Source organism: Panthera tigris, chromosome F2, assembly GCF_018350195.1.
Source record: "Panthera tigris isolate Pti1 chromosome F2, P.tigris_Pti1_mat1.1, whole genome shotgun sequence".
NCBI classification, from domain to species: Eukaryota; Metazoa; Chordata; class Mammalia; order Carnivora; family Felidae; genus Panthera; species Panthera tigris.
In genome coordinates, this window is record NC_056676.1 from 78,145,000 (window position 1) to 78,164,643 (window position 19,644).

The window sequence follows — 19,644 nt, forward strand, 5'->3', positions numbered from 1 at the left end:
GCCTGTCCTCCCCGCTGAATGCCTGAGTGCTGCGTGATCAGGTGGGTACTGAGCACCTTGCTCGGCATGGTCTCTCCAGCACTCAGCACAGTGCCCCGTGGCAGTTACGGCAAAGTACAGCAGAGCAAATGGGACTCCATCAAAATGAACATTTTAGAGTATGGGAACTTTGGAATCAGGTGTAATCACGCTCACTTTTCACTGATGATCAGAGTCAGGCCAGAGGAGACTGAGGCTTGCCCAAACCACACCGGGAGTCACTGGACAGAGGGGTTAACACACCTCCTGCCCAGTCTAGCGTACCCTGCGTCTCTGTGTGGCAGATCCCAGGAGAACTTCCCAGATATTCCCAAGAGGAAGAAGGATTGCTCATAAATGCATAGGTTTCTGGCAATATGACAAGCCAGGTAACCGTAAAGTCTGCTTATTAAATATGTCCCAGATGGGGTGCCCAGTTGGCTCAGTCAGTTGAGCATCTGACTCTTGATTTCAGCTCAGGTCATGATCCCAGGTCATGGGATGAAGCTCAATGCTCAGAGTGGAGCCTGCCTGAGTTTCTCTCTCTCTCTCTCTCTCTCTCTCTCTCTCTCTCTGTCCCTCTCCCTAGCTCATGTGAGTGCTCTCTCTTTCTCAAACAAAAAGTCATTCCAGAACTACCTGATAAAACAGAGGTAGCATCCTCTTAAGTGCACTGAAGAAAGGAGGGGGAGTCTCCAGAGGCCTACGGGCAAGCAGGTAAGTCAAGCAGATAAGACAAGAGACCTACTTCTATTGCGGGTCTATTTGCCTCTGAAGCCTCTTTCCCTGCCTTACTTCTCATTGGTTCCGCCATGTGTCAATGTATACATGGGCCAACGCACACACACCTGAAGTCTACGCTCTTCTGAGTAGTTCTCTACTGAGGCTGCACTCATTCCTCAAGGAAAGGACCCAGGGACAACTGATTACCAGCAAGGGGAACACTGCCAGGTCACTTCAGAGGCACCCTGGGTTCTAAATGAAACTCCACGACCGACCTCAAGCACTTAACTTGCTCATTACATTGAGCTCCAAATTTCTCTCTCACGTTACTTCATATAAAATCCACATGTGAAAGATGAATTCTGTTGTCAAAAAGGCGTTCATTTCAAATCGTAGCTTTATCAATTATTAGCTGTTTGGCCTTAAGCAAGTGACTTTGTCTCTGAGCTTTGGTCTCCCACGCAGAATGCAGAGCTAGATGGCCACCTTGCCTTGAGTGATCAGAAGTGAAAACAGATGCTCTAAGTAGAGAACTAAGCCATTCAGTGCATGGCCCACCCTCACAGCTCTTTTGTCAGTATACGTTCAAGAAATTTAATGAAAGTGTTGAGGAGGACGGTGTGTATAATAGCATTCTTACATGTGAAGCCTAAGCATGTTTTCAACAACCACAGCCCTCTTTTCCAAGACTATGCCCTATGATATGCTTGCTCAACAGCCACTTTACCCCAACACACATATCTTGGCCTTTGGTACCATGTTCCACTAGAAGGAAACAGCTCCCTGGAGAAATGACTGATCCTGGATCTGGACAAGGAATGTACACAAACCTAGAGCACCTTGTCATTCCAAGAAGCAAGGACACGATTAGAGACTGCTAGGCTTTTGTCAAAGGTACCCAGGGTCAACAGGGATAAGCTCCTATTGGCATCGGCTAAGACAACCTGCGCATCAACAGGAAGAATAACCAAGATACATAAAAATGCATCAAATGTATTTGAATCCATGACTTCAAAATTACTGATGAAAAACAAAAGCACCTAATTAATCATCTTTGTGAGATGCTAGGGAATCAAGTCATTATTTGAAAATAACTGAAGGGGAAGACTGGAACATTCCATATGTATTGTACCATATGAATTGTACCACTGAGTATGTAAATTATAATTGAGGGACCTTTCCTCCATCTAGAAGTATTCTAGCAGATCCGTAAAAAAGAGTTGGTAGAACAAGAAGGGCATCAATTTGCAACCCTTGATGTGCTAATTGGTCTAAGCATTGGACATCAAAGAGTGTGAACATCACCACGAGAGAGACCACCAGACATCATGTGCTTCCTGATGGAAGAACACACTCCCTGTGAAGTCTTGCCAAAAACATCAAGCCTGAATCTGATCAAGGCTCTAGGCCCAATTACTGATGTATAGAAAATGCAGGCACAGGGCAATGTGTTAAACTAGTAAATTAGCAAATTCCAGACTGTGGGAAGCTCTATGAGACCGAAAAGTAAATCTTGTTTCATCAATAAATAAACTGCAAAAGGAAAGAAAAAATAATGGAGGGAAGTCTACATATTTATAAAAGAAATTAAAAAAAAAATCAGCCAATTACTGTCTCTATTTGGGTCTTGATTCGAACAAAAGAGAACTACGGAAGCATGGCATTTATGGAAGAAATATGAACTTGGCCATTGACTGGATATTTGATGATGTTATGAAATTGCTTTGGGGAGTGTAATAATGAAACTGTGGTTGCATTTAAAAGTCATTGTCTTTTAGAAACATACCAAAATTATTTACAGATAAAACGAGACACATCTGGGATTTGCTTCAAAATAATGGAGGGTAGTTGAGGATGAATAGGAAGCAGTGTCCTTGAACAGGGATCCTGGTTGTTAGAGCTAAATGTGGCTGCGTGAGGCTCATTTGGCTATTCTCCCAAAATATTCTTTTGGTGTATCTGAATTTCTCCTTGATAAATATAAGTATACATATAGTGTATATGTATGTATGCATATGTATACTATATACTATGGGGTCTACATGTATTATACTATAGGCATATTATATACACTGTATATTATATATGCCACATAATTATAAAGTGTATATACTCAATAAGTATAAGTATAGAGTGTGTGTATGCGCGTATATACACTATCTGTATACTATACACTATGTACTGTATGTATATTATACTATATGTATATTATATATACTATATATGTATACTATATACTAAATGTATATTATACTATATGTGTATCATATACATTATATATCATACACACTACATAAATATAAAATATATAGCTTGATAAATATAAGTATATACAGTGTGTATGTATGTGTGTACATATACTATAAATATACTATATACACTATATATACACATATATACTATACACACACATACACTATATATGTAGCATGCACACATAGTATACACACATGCATACACATGCACCACAATGCTTCTGTTATTTGCTGATAATTGCAGACAGTGAAAACTCACAAAACCGAAAGCCCCGAGAGGCTCTAGATACGCTAAACACCTTTTCTCTGCTATGCTGCTATGCTGACATCACTGTTTCCCTCCTTTGAGGGTTGGTCACCTCTCACCCCTTCTCCCCACTGATAACCTAACACCAAGGTGCAATTTTCTGCTCCACGGTCTTTTATCTGAACGCTAACGTGTGCCAGGCTCTGTGGTGGTCACGGAGGATGCCTACACTCAGTGCTCAAGTAAGGAAACCCACCCTTCTAATAACCAATGGGGACTCAATGGGTCTGGGTTGAAAGATGCCAGAGCTGCTGACACCTGCCTGAGAGACTTGGGGGAGGCTTTACCCAGAGGGTGCCAGGGGACAGAGGTTGGGGGAAGAGGCCGGTGGGCTTCACAGGCAGGGAAGGGCAAGCAGACCCCGGCAGAGGAGACGTCAAGCTTTGCGCAGGAAAGAACAGTTCCTTTCCTTGACATGGGAATGCCTGGTGGCTGCAGCCATACTTTCCCAGGGCAGCTGGGGTCTGCCTGGGTGAGAAGGGCTTGCAGTGCCCCTCAGGAGAGGCTTCCGAGTTACGGATGAGCTCAGATCCAGGCTCTGGGGTGGTGTGGGCACCCCAGCGGCTGGAGAAGGCCAGGCGGGGAGGCCAGGGTGGAAATCCAGGAGTGAGGTAGGAGGGAGGCCAAACGAGGCCAGAACAACAGCCTGGCCCACTGTAAAGGAATTGAGATCAGCCACAGAGATCGAAAGGAGAGCTCCCAACCAGAAGTGACCATGGAAACTTATTTTAAAACATTTTGGGGGGCACCTGGCTGGCTCAGTCAGTCAAGGGTCCCACTCTTGGTTTTGGCTCAGGTCATGATCTCACAGTTCATGAGTTCGAGCCCTGCACTGGGCTCTGTGCTGACAGTGCAGAGCCTGCTTGGGATTTTCTCTCTCCCTCCCTCTCTCTGCCCCTCCCCTGCTCATGCTCTTTCTCTCTCAAAATGCATTAGTAAACAAACAGAAAAATTAAAAAAAATCTTTTTGTTTCATCAACCAAGACTTGAATCTAAACACCAAGAGTGGGATACTCAGTTCCTGGTCATATGCAGAGCTCTAGGGTATGAGGGTGTCTCGCCATCCACACCCTCCCCACCTCGCCCTGTGCACAGAACAGGATGGGAGTGCGTGTCAGTGAGTAAAGACCTGCACATTCCCTGGGCATCAGCTTTGGGGTAACTACTGAGAAATGCCCATAATGAAATGCCTGAGAAATGTCCCCCAGCAGGGCCAGATAAGTGGCCACGTGGCTGCACCAACTCCCTTCGAGGGAAACTGGCCAGCCTCCTTCTTGGGACGGCCTGACCTGAGTGGCTCTCTGGTTCTCCTACACAAAGGAACGGAACCAAACAGGCAGATAAGACACATGAACAAAACGCAACGCTTCTGTATAACCTGAAACCGACGTGACCTTGTGTGGCAACTGTACCTCCATAAAGAAAGGGGCAGAGAACAACCGCTAGCCTCCTGAGTCGTAGCTCAGAAGCCACGGTGCGCGGAGAAGACGCTGTCCCATGAAGACTCACGAGCATGGACATGTCACTATCGCTACCCTGCCCAGAGCGCGGCAAGATGCTCGGGGCCCAACCCCAGCTCCGCCAAGTCCCAGCTGTCACTTCAGGCAAGTGGTGTTACCTCTCTGTCTTCACTGGAACATGAAAAGGAGAACAGGACCCACAGGTCCTGGTTGCCCTGCTCACTGCTGCCCCCTGGAGGCCAACCAGCGGGCTCGCTGGGGTTACTGTTCTGCCACCTTTCAGGAGCTTTTATCTCTAGTCTTATTATACTATTTCCTAGATGATGGGGAGTTAAAAAAAACTGTTAGGACACTGACACATTTTATTGCACATCATCAGCTCCATGCTTCTTTCTTCCATCGGGCTGTCAGCCTAACAGCGAGCCAGTCCTGACTGACATGTGACTCTACCTACACCAAGGAGGGCGTCGGTACAAAAGATTGCAGACGGGAAGGAAAGGTCGGGGGAGGATTTTTATGACATCAGAAGGTCAAAGGCAGGGTGCCAGGTGTCATTACCAATGTTATCATGATGTAACCTCAAGACACCCCTGCTGCCGCTACAGAAATTACAGGCACTTCACCCATGAAGAAACTGACAGAATCAGAAGGCGTGGGTCTCAGGGAACACAGTCGTCAGCGGGAATCTCGCCCTTGCAGACCTCGAGCTCCTGGCTTCGGTGAGGTTCAGTAGCACTGTGATCTGCCCTCAGGCCTAAGCTGGATCGTTTTTAAGCGTTTAAAACCTTGCTAAAGGAAGATCAGAGGCAACTTGGAGATTAAAGGGGTTTTTTGTGAATGTCTTGAATCTAGAAGCCAAACCCCCCACAGCTGCTTTGCCACCCATATCCCTGTCCAGTGAGGTGCACAGGCTGGCAGGGAAAGCCGGGGCTCCCTTCCAGCGGGGTGGGCACTGCTCCTGGATGCCAAAGGCCTCAGAGCATAATGCCAGGGAAGGGAGGACATGAAGAATAACTTATAAGCTGATCCGTCCTTAATGGGAGCGCTTAATGGAAATGGATAATCCCGCTCATCCTGCTGAAACCACCGGGTGAGGTGACACAGGCGAAGAGAACTGCTTTGGGAGGATGTGGGAGGTGATGTGCATCCTGGCCCTGGCACAGGACCAGCTATGTGACATTGGCCAAGTCACTCCACCCCATGAACCTCAGATTGTTAACCTGGAAAACAGTGATGTAGTCGAGCCATCAGCGCCCCTCTCCAAATGCCCCCTCCCCCTGGCAGCATCCCGGGCTTTCTGGAGCCACAGGACAACTCTTGGCCTGAGGACGGGGCAGGCTGAGAGCTCCTGGGAGTCAGCCCCGCAGGGAGCAGCCTCCACCCGCTGGCCAACAGGAGTGGACACACACATACACCCCCACCTTCCCCCCACCCCCATTGGAGAACAACTCTGCGATGCACCAGGCCTCTCACCTCTCCCGGGCTGTCAGCAGAAGGAAGCCCTAGTTGTCCACAGCCCAAGCCTGCTCGTGAACACAGTCTCCCTCACTTCCCTTCCTTCCCCCACAGGCTACCCCCCAAGTAGTGATTTCTGGAGCATTTCCCAAATAAACTCCTTGCACTGAACCCTGTTCTCAGGAGAGGCTTCTGCAGAAGGCAGCTTTTACCCAGTGGTAGGGCACATTCACAGGACTGCAGGAGGCGGTGGGTACGCAGGCTTCTACACTGGGCACCAGGCCAGACACAGACCACTCGGCAAATGGCCCTGGTCCTGTAAAGAGGCAGCTGAGTCCCTAGTGAACCCACACCCCTGGCATCACCCCCTCCTTCACCTCCCCTGACTCTCAGCGCACCCCTGCATCCTCTGTGCAGATTCCCAGGTCATCAAGAGCCTAGGCAAGGGGCCAAAGACAGGATTTATGAAAATTCAGTAAGCTTTTGTCCGCCACGGAAGCTTGTAATAAGTTGAAGAGGAAAGACAATAAAGAGTTGATTTATAGCCCCTTGGCTGCAGCCAGCCAATTACTTTTCAGGTGGAATCACTTAGGCATGAACATATTTCATGGCTTACTTTAGCTGGCTCTGAAGCGGGAGGTGGGGTGGACGATGTCCCCCTCTACTGACTGGCGTTCTGATTAAGGGCCTGACACGGTGAGCCCGTAGGGAACAGACCGGGATCTACAGAGACCTGCTACGTGACGGAGAGCCCTACATTCACCTTACAGCTTCCCTTACAAAAAGTTTTCTATTCTAGGGTTAATTCCTACATGAGGCAGAATCCTCACTCCAGATCAGGCCCCAGGAGAAGGAGGGTTTCAGAAATAACAACGCTTGAACCCTGTTCCTTCCAGCTACCAAAAAACTGAAAAAAAAAAAAAATAGCCAAAGACAAAAGATACGGTTGATGTAATGAAGCAGGAGGATTTGTTCTGAGACTTTCTTTGGAGGAAAGACAGACTAAAACTGGACATTCCCAAGGGGATTCCATATGCCTGCTCCATGGTTTCAGGCACTTTTAAGGAGACAGGAGCCCCGCACCCCATGTGAGATGGAAGGGCTGTGGTCATTTCTGGTGGTGAGCAAATGAGGCAAGCTGGAGGGGGGGGGGTTCCCTGGAGAATTTCAGGGACAGAGTGAGGGACCCAAGACCAACGGTGGTATGTAAGAGGACCACAGATGGAAGAAAAGGGAATTTCTGTTTTATAAGTGATATTGTGGGTAAGAAACTGGATTTCCTCTCAAATTATTTGAGAGACAAAAAGTAGGGTTCCTTTAATGGGTTTTTATTGGGGTCGGTAGTTCTTGAATGCAAAACCAAGCAGAGACTGGGGTCATGTGCTGCTCTGGTTTATATCCAGAATAGGGGTGGAGTTAGACTGGGTTAAATAGGGGTAACAACAATGCATGAATAGTTTGGATATGATGAGGCTTAGTAGTAGCATTTGAAAAGGACTGGGTATTTGAGCTTCTTTTCAATAATAGTAAGACAGGTGCTACAGACTGAATGTTTATGTCCTCCCCAAATTCTTACATGGAAACCAAAGTTCCCTCATGATGGTATCTGGAAATGGGCCTTCGAGAGGTGACTAGGTAATGAGAGCAGAGGCTTCATGACTGGAATTAGTGTCCTTAGAAAAGAGAACCTGGAGAGAGGTCCCTCATTCCTCCACCTTTTGAGGACACAGAGAAAAGACAGCCATCTATGAATCAGGAAAAGGACCATCAGACGATGAATCTGCTCGCACCCTGATCTTGGACATCCAGACTCCAGAACTGTGGGGAATGAGTGCCTATTGCTTATAAGCCACACAGTCTATGATTACTTTTGTTAAAGCAGCCCAAGAGGGCCGAGCAACATGGCTCTCAAGAAAAAAGTCAATACAATGTTAAGGTGCGTCATTAACGTGCTGTGCATCTTGGTAGCAAAGAAGGGACTACACAGAAGACAAATCACCAGGATTGAAAACTGGCCTTAAATTCTGAAGGCTACAATGCAGTACAAGGGGGTAGGAGGTGTGATCTTTCTGACACCAAAGGGAAGAATCAGAGGCCAGGGGTAGAAGACACAGAAGACCAAATTCCTACTCTCAATGGGAAAAAAAATTCTAATAAATGTCGATTCTCTATAGAAATAGTTGCCTACATTCCAAATCCAGGTGCATTACCTTTCAAAGAAGCGTGTCTTCCATTTCTCAAGATATTCAGGTGGAGGCTGGCTGAAAATATTGACCGCTATCCTCCACCTGGATGGAGGCGCAGGCATCCCTGGTCCTTGCAATCTCGATTAAGCTCTAAAGTCACCACCTCTAGGGAGTCTGTAGACTCATATCCACCAGACTGATGTGCATTATTTATCAAACTACCAATCTAAGGACCACTGCATAGATTCCATTTTGGAGACTGTATGAAAACCGTCCTTGATTGCATTCATGTCCTCACCTGTAGACTAACTGGAGGAAGAGGGGTAATGAACTCACTACACCTACAGTACATGAGAGCTTGCTGTTTCCCCCACATCACACCCCTTCCCCGTCAATTCAGGTTCACGGGCTACAACTCAGATTTGCAAAGTTTGGCCAGTGAGTCATTTTTGATCTTTTTTTAATATTAATGAATTTTGTTCTCTCCTCTTTCAATTGGACAAGTCCAGTTCTTCCCCAAAGCCTTATTCCCACACGAACTACACCAAGTTTGAGAACAAAGCCAGTGGACGGGTCTAGGTCCCAATGGACTGGAGGACCGTGAACCGCTCCCAGGTTAGCTGGAAAGGGAGGGTCTCTGCAGGAAAGCCCAAGCTATACATTCACTCAGGGGCCAGCAGGGAGTGGCTGTGTGGCCTGAGGGTGAGGGAGGAAGTGCTAGAAACATAAAGACTCACAGGAGGGCCAGCCAACCCGATGCCTGGGTCGCCACGGTTGCCAGGGGAGCCAGGGATCCCAGGTGCACCTCGGTCCCCCTAGAAAGAGGAAAAATATGATTAAGAGGTCAGTTCCGAGCAGCAGAGAGCCAGTGTACAAAAGGAATCATGCCCCTCCTACTGTCCCGACTGCTATCCATCAACACCTCTCCTGCCTCCTGGGCTCCGCGTGTCTCTCCACAGACCCTAGGCAGCCCACCACCCACCCGGTCCACCACACATACGCACAGCCACCAATCGTGACCATGCACCTTTCAAGGTACCATGCCCCAACACTGACCATGGCTCCCAGTGTGGTTGTAACAAGATGATCACCCTTTATGCGACCACAGTTCCAAATTTTCCTGTGCCTTCTCCAGACCTCATCACGCTCCCATCCTGACCACACCCCAGATTTTACTATGTACCTACATTTCCAATTAGAGTCCAAATCGGCAACAGTTTACCAATACTTTGTCAAGTACCTATATTTTGCAAGCCACGTTTCCAGGGGTTGGGAGAGGCAAGGATGACTGAGCTATAACCACTGCCTTCAAGAATAGTGGTCAATAGAGGATGGGCTGGAGTTCTGTCTCCAACACTCGTTCACTATTGACTCAAGAAAGTGACAAGTTCCCCGATCTTTTGGTTCTTCATTTACAAAGGAGGAGGAGGTGGGGGTGAGGGGGTAGGGGGGTGGTAATAACAGGAGCTGCCAGGTCAGCAGGTGGCCGTGCTCACAAAACCAGAGGGCACATGCAGAGCGCCATGCTGGACGCACACCCTGGCTCAGGGCTCCGTGCAAGTTAAGCTGCCGTGGCTCTTTCTGTTCTCACGCACCCGTCATTCTGGACTTTGATGGGAAGAGAAAAAAGAAAGAATGTCTGCCACTTCCTGGAGAAGGAAGCTGAGACTGAACCACACCATTTTATCCACAATTTCAAAATCCTCAGCCTCTGAACACAAAGGCTTACCCTAAGTCAACTGGCGGCAAAGCCTGACTGGTGCCGACACGGGCTCCTCACACCCTTCAGTTATCCCGTTTTGTATGGATGCTTCCAGGCTTCTGTTGCATCAATATTAAAGAGTTTGACTAGGCTTGCTGGCCCACACACCACAGTAAATGCTACAGCTAGAGTTTGCAAATTACTACCTTTCTAATCCCAAAATAAATTCGGCCCAGAACACACAGGGCCCCATCAATTTTGTGCAAGACTGTGCACCTGTATTAGGTCAGCTGAACTCTAGCCAAGCCTAACACTGAAATGGTGGCTGACCTTGTTCGAGCTATTTAATATCCCTGGGATGAGTTAACTCGTATGACAAACGAAAAGAGCTTTAGAAGGTTACCATGAGAAGCCAATGAGATAATGTGCACCGATCTGATTTGAGGTGGAGCCTGACATTGCTAGGCAACACATCGCTTATTAAGGTTTATGTTTCTAAGCATGAAACAAATCCCATTAATAATCAGCTTTCCCTCTAACCATCACGTTGATTGGAAAATTTCACATTTTGGACCTTTAAGAAAAGTAACGTTTCTAAGATGATTAGTTTTCCTGCAGTAGGTCTGTTGCCTGGATAGATACCAAAGTTATATTCATTTGACCAATGTTTGCTGTGTGTTTATTACTAGCAGTGACATAGGTTCTAAGACCAAACGATGCCCATTTCCAATACATGCTGAAGAGAAATCCCGTTCATGGAAAGTAGGAGGGACGGGACTTGTGAAGTTCTCACAAGAGATGAACCGAACCCCAAACCTCTCTCTAGTAACACCATCTGCACCCACTGTTCTTCCAGGCCCACTGAGGCCATGCTTCCGGAGAGCCACAGCACCCCATGCCCCTTCCCCCTTACCTTATAAATAGGCCCCTCCTAAAATTCTCTTAGAAGTCCTGGATGGAACACTGTGTTTCTTTAGAAAAATGTACTATGGCTTATTCTGAGAAGTACGAGATGATTGGGATGGCTAGAAAATCTAATCTGCATGCATGGGGAAGGTGGGGAAGGGAGGAAGTCCAGAAATAAGGAAAAATGGGGAAAAAGTGTAATGAACTAAGGATGAACACACTCCGTGATGCGTCAGTCACAGACGCACTGCACCAATGAGACGGCCACATGGGAAGAGTTCAAACAGGCAGTCAGGTGACTGTAGGTCCAGTTTCAGGACAATGTCCACCTGGTCCTGGAACCTGGGTAAGTCCCATAGCCTCTCTGTACCTTAGGGCCCTCGTCAATCAACAAAAAAGGGAGAGAACATTCTCCCATGTATCTTACGAAGACTCATTTAAAAGGTAAGAGACAATTTAACACTGAGTATTATAAACATGCTATTATTACTTTATCAGTGGAATTAGAAGACAGAAAATAAACACACGTAAATACCAGAGAAATCCATATCCTTTTGCATCTCGGTTTCTCTTTAAAGTGTTTCATGTAAATTGCCTTACCATTTTGTTTTAGCTTGGCTCCCCTCTTGCTCCCAAGGCTGTCTCTTACATACCAGCAAACCCTAACTACTGCCAGCTAAACACATCAAACATTCATGTTTTAACCTTCCAAACGCTGACCCATCAAGTAAGAGTAGCCCAATCATCCTATTTCCATAAACCCACCTCTGCCTGTCCTCCTGTCTGTCCTCCCGCCCATGTCTGCGTGTGTCTTCGTTAACCTTAATACGCTGCTCTCCCATTGTGTCTGTCTGACCCTCTGGCATCTACGTAAGTATCTTAAGAGTAGAAACTTCCCATTCGTTCACCTACCCATTAATTGAACAAGGATTTGTCCAGTACCTAGAATGAGTCAGACCCTGTGTTGGGTACAAGGTCGATACACTTTTGCATCCACAGTGCCCAGCTTAGGACCTGGCACCAGCGGCAGCCTTTAATAGCTATTTCCTGAGTGCTGGAATGAGTGAATCCATCACTGCCAACATTTTGTCAGGTACTAAATTCTGCCTTTGACCGAAATCAACATTTTAAGAGGAAGGAGCTTGATAGAGCCAGGAGGGAACACTCAGCCCAGCCTGGAATCTGAGTCTCTGATTATTCTTTTCTGCAAGGTAGCCAGACCTGGTTCCTTTCCTGTGTTTATGGCCCATGATGATGCTAACATTTCCCCAAAGCAACAACACTTTACAGCTTAATGGACTGAAACTTTTAGAAAAAGGCTCCAAGAAAAGAGCAAAAGGCCTTAATGTCCTGCCAGCTAAAGGAAAAAGCCTTATGATTAAGAAACAAAGGGGGCACAGGAGCTAGAATCTGTGATAGGGACTCTAGAAAATATTTTGGCTGCAGGACATTCTGGGCCAGTCCAACAGTGTCCAGGAAAGAAATGCATGAGTAAGTGCAGGTCGTGGACGGAGAATGACATCATTTCTCTCCACAGGAGCCCTTTGGGAGTTAAATATGCTTTACTCATTTATACAGAAAAGGACAAGAGGGTCTCAGAAAGAGTAAACCACTTGCTTCAAGCCATCTATCTTGTAGGTCACTGAGCTGTGACCCTAACCCACAAAATGAAGGCAAAGCCTGTTCATTTTGCTAGAAATGAGTGCCACCCAAGAAAAGGAAAGGCTTCTTTAAGAACCCTCCTGCAGTTTAAGTAATTAGGAAGGGGGTCTGCCCTGAAAACCATTATATGGCTCCCCTCCTCCAGCCAGGGGTTTCTGGTCAGCACCATGGACAGCGGGGGCACTCAGCAGGCGCTCTCTGGTATCTCTCTTCATCCTTCCCTGCTTCCAACCCACAAACAGCCCATTCTTCAACTAAAGACGTCCTTGAATTCAAACTTACCTTCCCAGTGCCAATTAAGTATGGAAATATTTATTTCTAAACAATATTCTAACTTATACATGTATACAATATCAACATGGGAATGGGTCATCTGTTTCCATCCCTCACATTTTAAATAGGAGAAAACATCTGGCCAAAGGGATGCCATGTCTAACCCTGGGTCACCCACAGGTGACACTGGTTGGTCAAGTGGACCCCAGGTCAAGGCTCTCTGCACTCCTCACCTGGAGCCTCAGCCTGCCTCTCTCTTCAGTGCTGCCTCCATCCACTTCCATGTGGGTTCCCAACATGGCTGCAGAAATAGATAAGGGCTCTCTAGAAATAGGAAGGTCCCCATCTTCCTGCTGCCACCCTAAAGCTGACTCCACAGGGTGGTCTAATAATAAGGATCACTAATTTTGAATTATGTTAGAGAGAGTGTGTGTGCGTGTGTGTGAGTGGGGAGAGCGACAGAAGGAGAGAGAGAATCCCAAGCAGTACGATGCTCAGCACAGAGCCCAACATGGGGCTCGATCCCACAACCCTGGGATCATGACATGAGCCGAAATCAAGAGTCAGATGCTCAACTGACTGAGCCACCCAGGCACCCCAAAGATCACTGATGTTTATTGAGCATGTACCTCTGACAGCACAAGGTCAGGCAACTATTTTTATTTGTATTATATCATCGATTTCCCCCCAAACTCTGCCTGGCAGACAGATTTTATTAAACTCATGAATAGTAATCACAGGAAAAGGACATCTTAAGCCATTTCTGGTGCCTTTGCCTTCCTTTCTTCTAAGGGGCTGAAGGCTCCCTGTTAGGGAGAAAAGTGAGAGCACAGGAGCACTGCCACCCAGATGTGGGGCTCAGCACATCACGGCAGCCTCAAATGCATGCCTTAGGCTGGTGGCTGATCCATAAGATCCTCCAGAGCTTGGGTCTTGCCTTCTGCTCCTCTCCACACGTGCCCATTACTCCAGGCACATGGGACTATTTTATATGCCTCCAAATTCAGGAAAAGTTGTCTCCAAGGTTGGGTTTTTTTTTCTCCAGAAAATAGGGAGCTGCCATATATTTGCTCAGATCACCCCAAGAACACTCCCATTTCTCTTTTCTTTCATTGCAAATGACAAAATAGCTACCAGAGGATACACATTAGTGACCATGACTTCCATCAGTGCAAGCTTAGATTGCTTACAGAGGCTACCTGCCTGAATAGAGGGAAACCATGCAGCAAAGATGTGTAATGTAGATGCAGCAATTATTTGAGGGCCTCAAACTTCTTACCCTGGATATTCTTGTGAATGAGCCATGTACATACAATTTAAGAAGCAACACGTTCTGTGGTTCTGTTGTTGAGATCCTAAAGATAACAGCTATAGAATAAAAACTATAGTTACCATTAAATGGATGGGGATCTGGGGCTTGGGATAAATCTTCCCATCATGGCTTCCAGAAGTGATATATCCTAACACAGGTGGGACGCATGGGGGTGTGCTGAAGAAAAGTGCTGGCTGACTCAGAAAGTGATCTGGGGGGCACTCAGGTGGTTTAGTCGGTTAAGCATCCAACTCTTGATTTGGGCTTAGGTCATGATCTCATGGTTCATGAGTTCAAGCCCCACATCAGGTTCTGCGCTGACAGCATGGAGCCTGTTTGGGATTCTCTCTCTCCCCCTCCCTCTGCCCCTCCCCCAGTCATGCGAGTATATACACACTCTCTCTCAAAATAAATAAATAAACTATAAAAAAAAAGACAGTGGCTCTGGGTGTGACAGAAAATGGCACTGAAGGCACACAAGAAGAATTACTAAAATTCGTTTTCATAAATACACACAAGTGGCTAAAAAAATAATTATACAAGATTTTAATGTGGTCTTTTATATGTATGTTAAATTGAAGCAAGAAAAAACACATTTCAATGTCCATCCATCATTGACTGACTCGCCACATGCTTATGTTCAAGCATCTGAGTTGGTCAAGCCATGTTTCATTGGAGGTGGGTGCATTCACAGTACGTCCTGGTCTCTGAACACATTCCCGCCTCAGTGGGACAGTCCTGCCTCAGTGTCTTCTCCCCTGTAAGTACCCCTGCAGAGAACCCCTTCCTCACTTCTTCCCCTTCCAACTGCTGCAAGCACTTTAAAATCAGGACAAACATCACCTCCTCCATGAAGCCTTCTCCAGTCCGACCAGGCTGGGCTGGGGAGCCTCCCTGGAGCTCCCTTATGCCCCAAGCCTCCCTCTATCCTAGCACTAGTCTGCTTTTACCTACTCATTCATCTGCCTTCCCCTCTGGCTGGTGAGTTGTCAGAGGGCTGGGGACATGTCACATACATCAGTGCCGTCCCACGGCCCACCTCAAGATCCAACATGTGGCAGCAGCTTAGTGGATGTGAGCAACGGATACACTCATAAATGCACTCACTGCTGATCGGGGCACAGATGAGTCAACGAATGAATGATTCAGTGTAAAGATAACTTCAGGGAAGTGTCCCTGTAGAGTCTTCAGTCAAGCAGATGTGATTAACTGTGGAGCTGAGAAGTGACCAGAGATGCTCACGATACAATCGTGCACGGTCCCTTTTGCAGGACAGCCCATGGCATCATGATTTGCTTGGATAAACACTTACCTTGGTTCCTAGAGGTCCAGGTAATCCGGGTGGCCCACGAAGCCCCTGGGGGAAATGAATGACATGAGGACAATGAAAGGACCACAAATGAACATCTACCATCTTCCACAAGCCAAGCCGTGCACGCCCTGTGCTGCGGGCTCGAGAGAGACAGGGGTCTCACAGTGGCCTGTTGTTTACAAAAGAAATGATGGTTTCTGAGCTATAGGTGTCTTGGGTGTGAATTCTGACCCTGCCACTTACTGCCTTGCCTCCGTGTGACCCAGAGCAAATCCCAGTTTCTCTTAGACTGCTTTCCTACTTAAGATCCTTCTACTCAAGGCTCCCACAAGGACAGGCAGGGCCAGGCTTCAAAGCAGAGCCCATGGGCTCCAAAGCCTGGTCTCTTTCTTGTCTACCATGACCTCAAGACCTGGGGGAGCCAATGAGAAGAATCTTCAACTTCAGGCTTGAGGGTTTTGCATGATGCAGATGCACGGCCAGAATTAAAGTCACAACTCTACATTTGCATGTATTGCCAGCGAGCCAGAGTGGAGGAAGAGGCGAGGGTCCAGTCTCTTGTGGGTTCACAGCCACGCTCTGTGACTTTGGCAAGTGATTCACCTCCCCAAACCTCATATTCCCCATCAATAGTATAGGAGTGATAATACTGCTATGGTCTGAATGCTTGTGTCCTCCCCAAATTCATAGGTTAAATCCTAAGGCTCAAGGAGATGGTACTAGAAGGCGGGGACTTTGGTGTTCAGGACATGGACATGAGGGTGGAACCTTCAAGAATGAGATTCGTGTCCTCATAAGAGAGGCTCCAGAGAGACCCCTCACCCCTTCCGTCATGTGAGGACACAATGAGAAGTAGGCATTCTGCAACTCAAAACAGAATGGGTCTTCTGGCCCTGAACCTGGCCACGCAGACACCCTGAACTTGGACTTCCAGCCTCCACAACTGTGAGAAATAAATTTCTGTTGTTTAGAGACCACTAAGTTAAGCTATTGTGTTATAGTAGTCTGAATGGGCTAAAAAAAAAAAAAAAAAAAAAAAAAAAAAAAAAGAAGCACTCACTTCCAGGGTAGTTAAGATTAAATGTTTGGTGCTGAGTGCCTGGACCACAGTTAATATAATTAAACGCTTCCCTGGCTCCATGCTCCACGGATTTATGTGGACCCTCTCACTTAAGCCTTGAGAGTCGGTCAGTCTCTCTTTTTTTGTCCCCTCTTCCCTTGTCTTTTTGAATTCTAGCTTGGTCGAATGGGCACAGAAACGCCCTGGCTGTGACACTCACCGGCTCTCCGTCTTTTCCCTGTCCGGGTATCCCTGGGAGCCCGGGAGCACCAGGATCACCTCTGGGACCAGCTGGTCCTGGACTCCCTTCTTCACCTGCTGCTCCCTGGGAAGACAGGTGGACAGTTTCCAGGATCAATGACGTGCAGAAGGTAAGCTTTTCAGGGGTGGGTGAGCCAGCCAACCGGTAGGCTTCCTGGCGATGCTCTGACTGTTCTCTACGACATATATAATAAGTTGGACTGGGTCCCCCACAATTTCTATGCTGAGGTCCTAATCCCCCATACCTCAGTTGAGAAGTAGGATCTTTTTTGCAGAGGCAACTCGTTGCTAGGTTGAGGTCATATTGGAGGAGGGCGGCCCCTCATCTAGTATGACTAGTGTCCTTGTAAGAAGAGGAAATTTGGACACAGGTAAGCATAGAGGGAAGGCAGTGTAAAGACACAGGGGGAAGGCAGCCATCAATAAGCCAAGGAGAGAGTTCTGGAAGACATCCTTCCCTCGTGGCCCTCAAGGGGAACCGGCCCTGCTGAAACCTCGATTTAGGACTCCCAGACGTGGTAAGAATGATCAGCCAGTCCACCTGTGTCGTGTAAGCCACCCAGCTAGTGACACTTTGTTACAGAAGACTTGGTAAACTAATACGAGGCAGGACTTGGGAATGGACAGGACATTTGCAGTGTTAGAGCCCAGTTGTCCACCCAGGGCCATGGGGAAAGCATCCGGTGCATCTCTTGTGGGAGGTCCTTCCACTTTTGCTTGAATTCCTACAAGAGCAGAGAGCTCACCACTTTCCTAGGCCTTATTCCTTTATTGGGCAGCCCTGTTTCACACGTGTCTTTTACATTCAGCCAAGAGTGCCGTCTCAGGTCTTCTGGACATGCAACCCTCAAGCCTGGTGTTCCGCGGACAAAATCTAATCCCTCTTCACAGTGGAGGCCTTCAGAGATAGGAGCACTGCTCAGGGCTCTGAAGTCAGGGGAGGAGAAACCAGAGGCAGAGAGCTTCAGGACCCGGGGAGGGAGGGAGCTGGGCTTCGAGCCTCTCTGTGCCGATGCACACCCACATGCTCCCCATCAGGACCACAGTCTCCAGCCCTATGTGGCATCCCTGGCTGTGGCGTGTGGGTGGAGCCACGAGGGCTTTTCTTCCAGGGCAGGGCTCCCTTGGGCTGAGCTGCGGTGTGAATGCCTCCAGACATTCCCTGATGGACAGGGGTTGCAATAAGGACCAAGGCGGGGGGCAAGCAAGGGCACTTCCATGCAAGCCTAGGGCAGGATCGGCTTCCCCAAACCTCAGGCCAGTCACTAGACACGTGACACAGAGGAAGAGCATGTCCTGGCACCACGACTTTTGACCTCTTTGCGGACCACTCGGGTCTCCTTCCCAGCACAGCCCTGGGCCTGGGCCCACAGGCCAGGCTTCCCGCTCAGCCAAGGAGAGGTGTCTGGCGCCCCCTGGTGGTGAATATGCCAACTAATTTACTCCTCGGCTCAAATGGACCTCAAAGCCTCCAGCACCTCGGTCACCCCCTTCCAGGTCATCAGTTCTCTACTTACAACGTGTCCAGAATAGAGCCCAATCTTCAGACGTGGTATAAGCAAAGCAAAGAAGATGGGCCAGGGTTATTTTTCCCCTGGCTTCCTCTGGGTGCTCTCCTTTTACTGCCACCATCTACGATGGCATTTTCTTTCCAAACAAAAATTAGCACCTGCACCACATAAGGATTATTATAGGGCTTATCATCAACACTCCGAAAACTCAAGATATGTTCCACAGGTTGGCTGACCATTTTTCTCTGCGACACGTATTTTAAAATCCAGTAAATGTAACATCTATTCTTGTTAATTCTGCCCAAATGGAAAAGACAACATGATCGCTCCTTTAAAAGGTCCTGGGTGAAGTGTGGACTCGAAGGGATCGGGATCAAGACGTTGAGGCACTTGTTCTAAAGGGGGCCCCTGTGGACTGTCCGCCATTCAGAGGACACCTGTCCTGGACATGACACTGCTCATGGGGGGCAGGGCGGGCTCCACAGTGGATCTCCTCTCCTGCCCTGTGCTGAGCCCTCCAGCATGCCAGTTCGGTACTTAATCCTCACACCCTGCCACCAACATGTCACTGTCCTCGTCTCACAGATGAGAAAATCCCAGTGCACGGATGGTACCCGGGATCTGTCGTATCCACACTGGCACACTGACGTTCAGGTGGATTATCTGCGTGCTTGTGGTGGGGGTCGCTGTCCTGTGAGTGTGAGATTTTCAGAACCCTGGTTTCCACGCCCTGGAAGCCGGCCACAGGCCCTCAGCAGTAAACCCCAGAGGCATGCTCTAGAAGGCAAGTGAAACCCGATTTTGAAAGGCTGGGCACCTTCCTCCTCTGCCTCTGGGGTGCTGATGTCTCGTGCAGACACCATATCTCTCTTGCCCCTAATAAATAAACATTCTTTCTCATACTTGGGAAGGCTTAAGTGTGCACACGAGGTATGGGATGGATACGCTGGTGTACCGAACTGAGAGAAAGTAGGATTTGAAGTCAGGCAGACCTCGCTGTGGGGGGTAGGGAGAATCTCCTGCTCTCTCAGAGGCTCAGTCTCCCTATCCGACATACAGGTCTGCCGTGAGCTGGCCAGAGGGGGCCGCACAGCTTTCTCTTCTCTCTCCTCCGCCTGGAAAGTCCCTTCTGACCCCAGTGCCCTAACCCAGGGCTGAGCAGCTCCCCTCTGCCTCCACCTTTGCTGCCTTTTAAGAAGCTGGGAATGTGGAGGTGCCCCGGGGGCTCAGGCGGTTAAGTG

The 19,644-nt window shown here is 48.0% G+C and overlaps 1 protein-coding gene across 1 annotated transcript in view; it reads right to left on the reverse strand.

The window, feature by feature from the left end:
• The window catches only part of COL22A1 (collagen type XXII alpha 1 chain), a 257,921-nt gene that overhangs the window by 70,156 nt on the left and 168,121 nt on the right, over positions 1–19,644 (reverse strand). The window contains exons 38-40 of the mRNA XM_042973098.1: positions 16,852–16,956; positions 15,572–15,616; positions 9,142–9,219 (exon numbers count right to left, since the gene is read on the reverse strand). Coding sequence (XP_042829032.1) covers positions 9,142–9,219; positions 15,572–15,616; positions 16,852–16,956 — 228 coding nt within the window. The remainder of the gene's footprint in view (positions 1–9,141; positions 9,220–15,571; positions 15,617–16,851; positions 16,957–19,644) is intronic.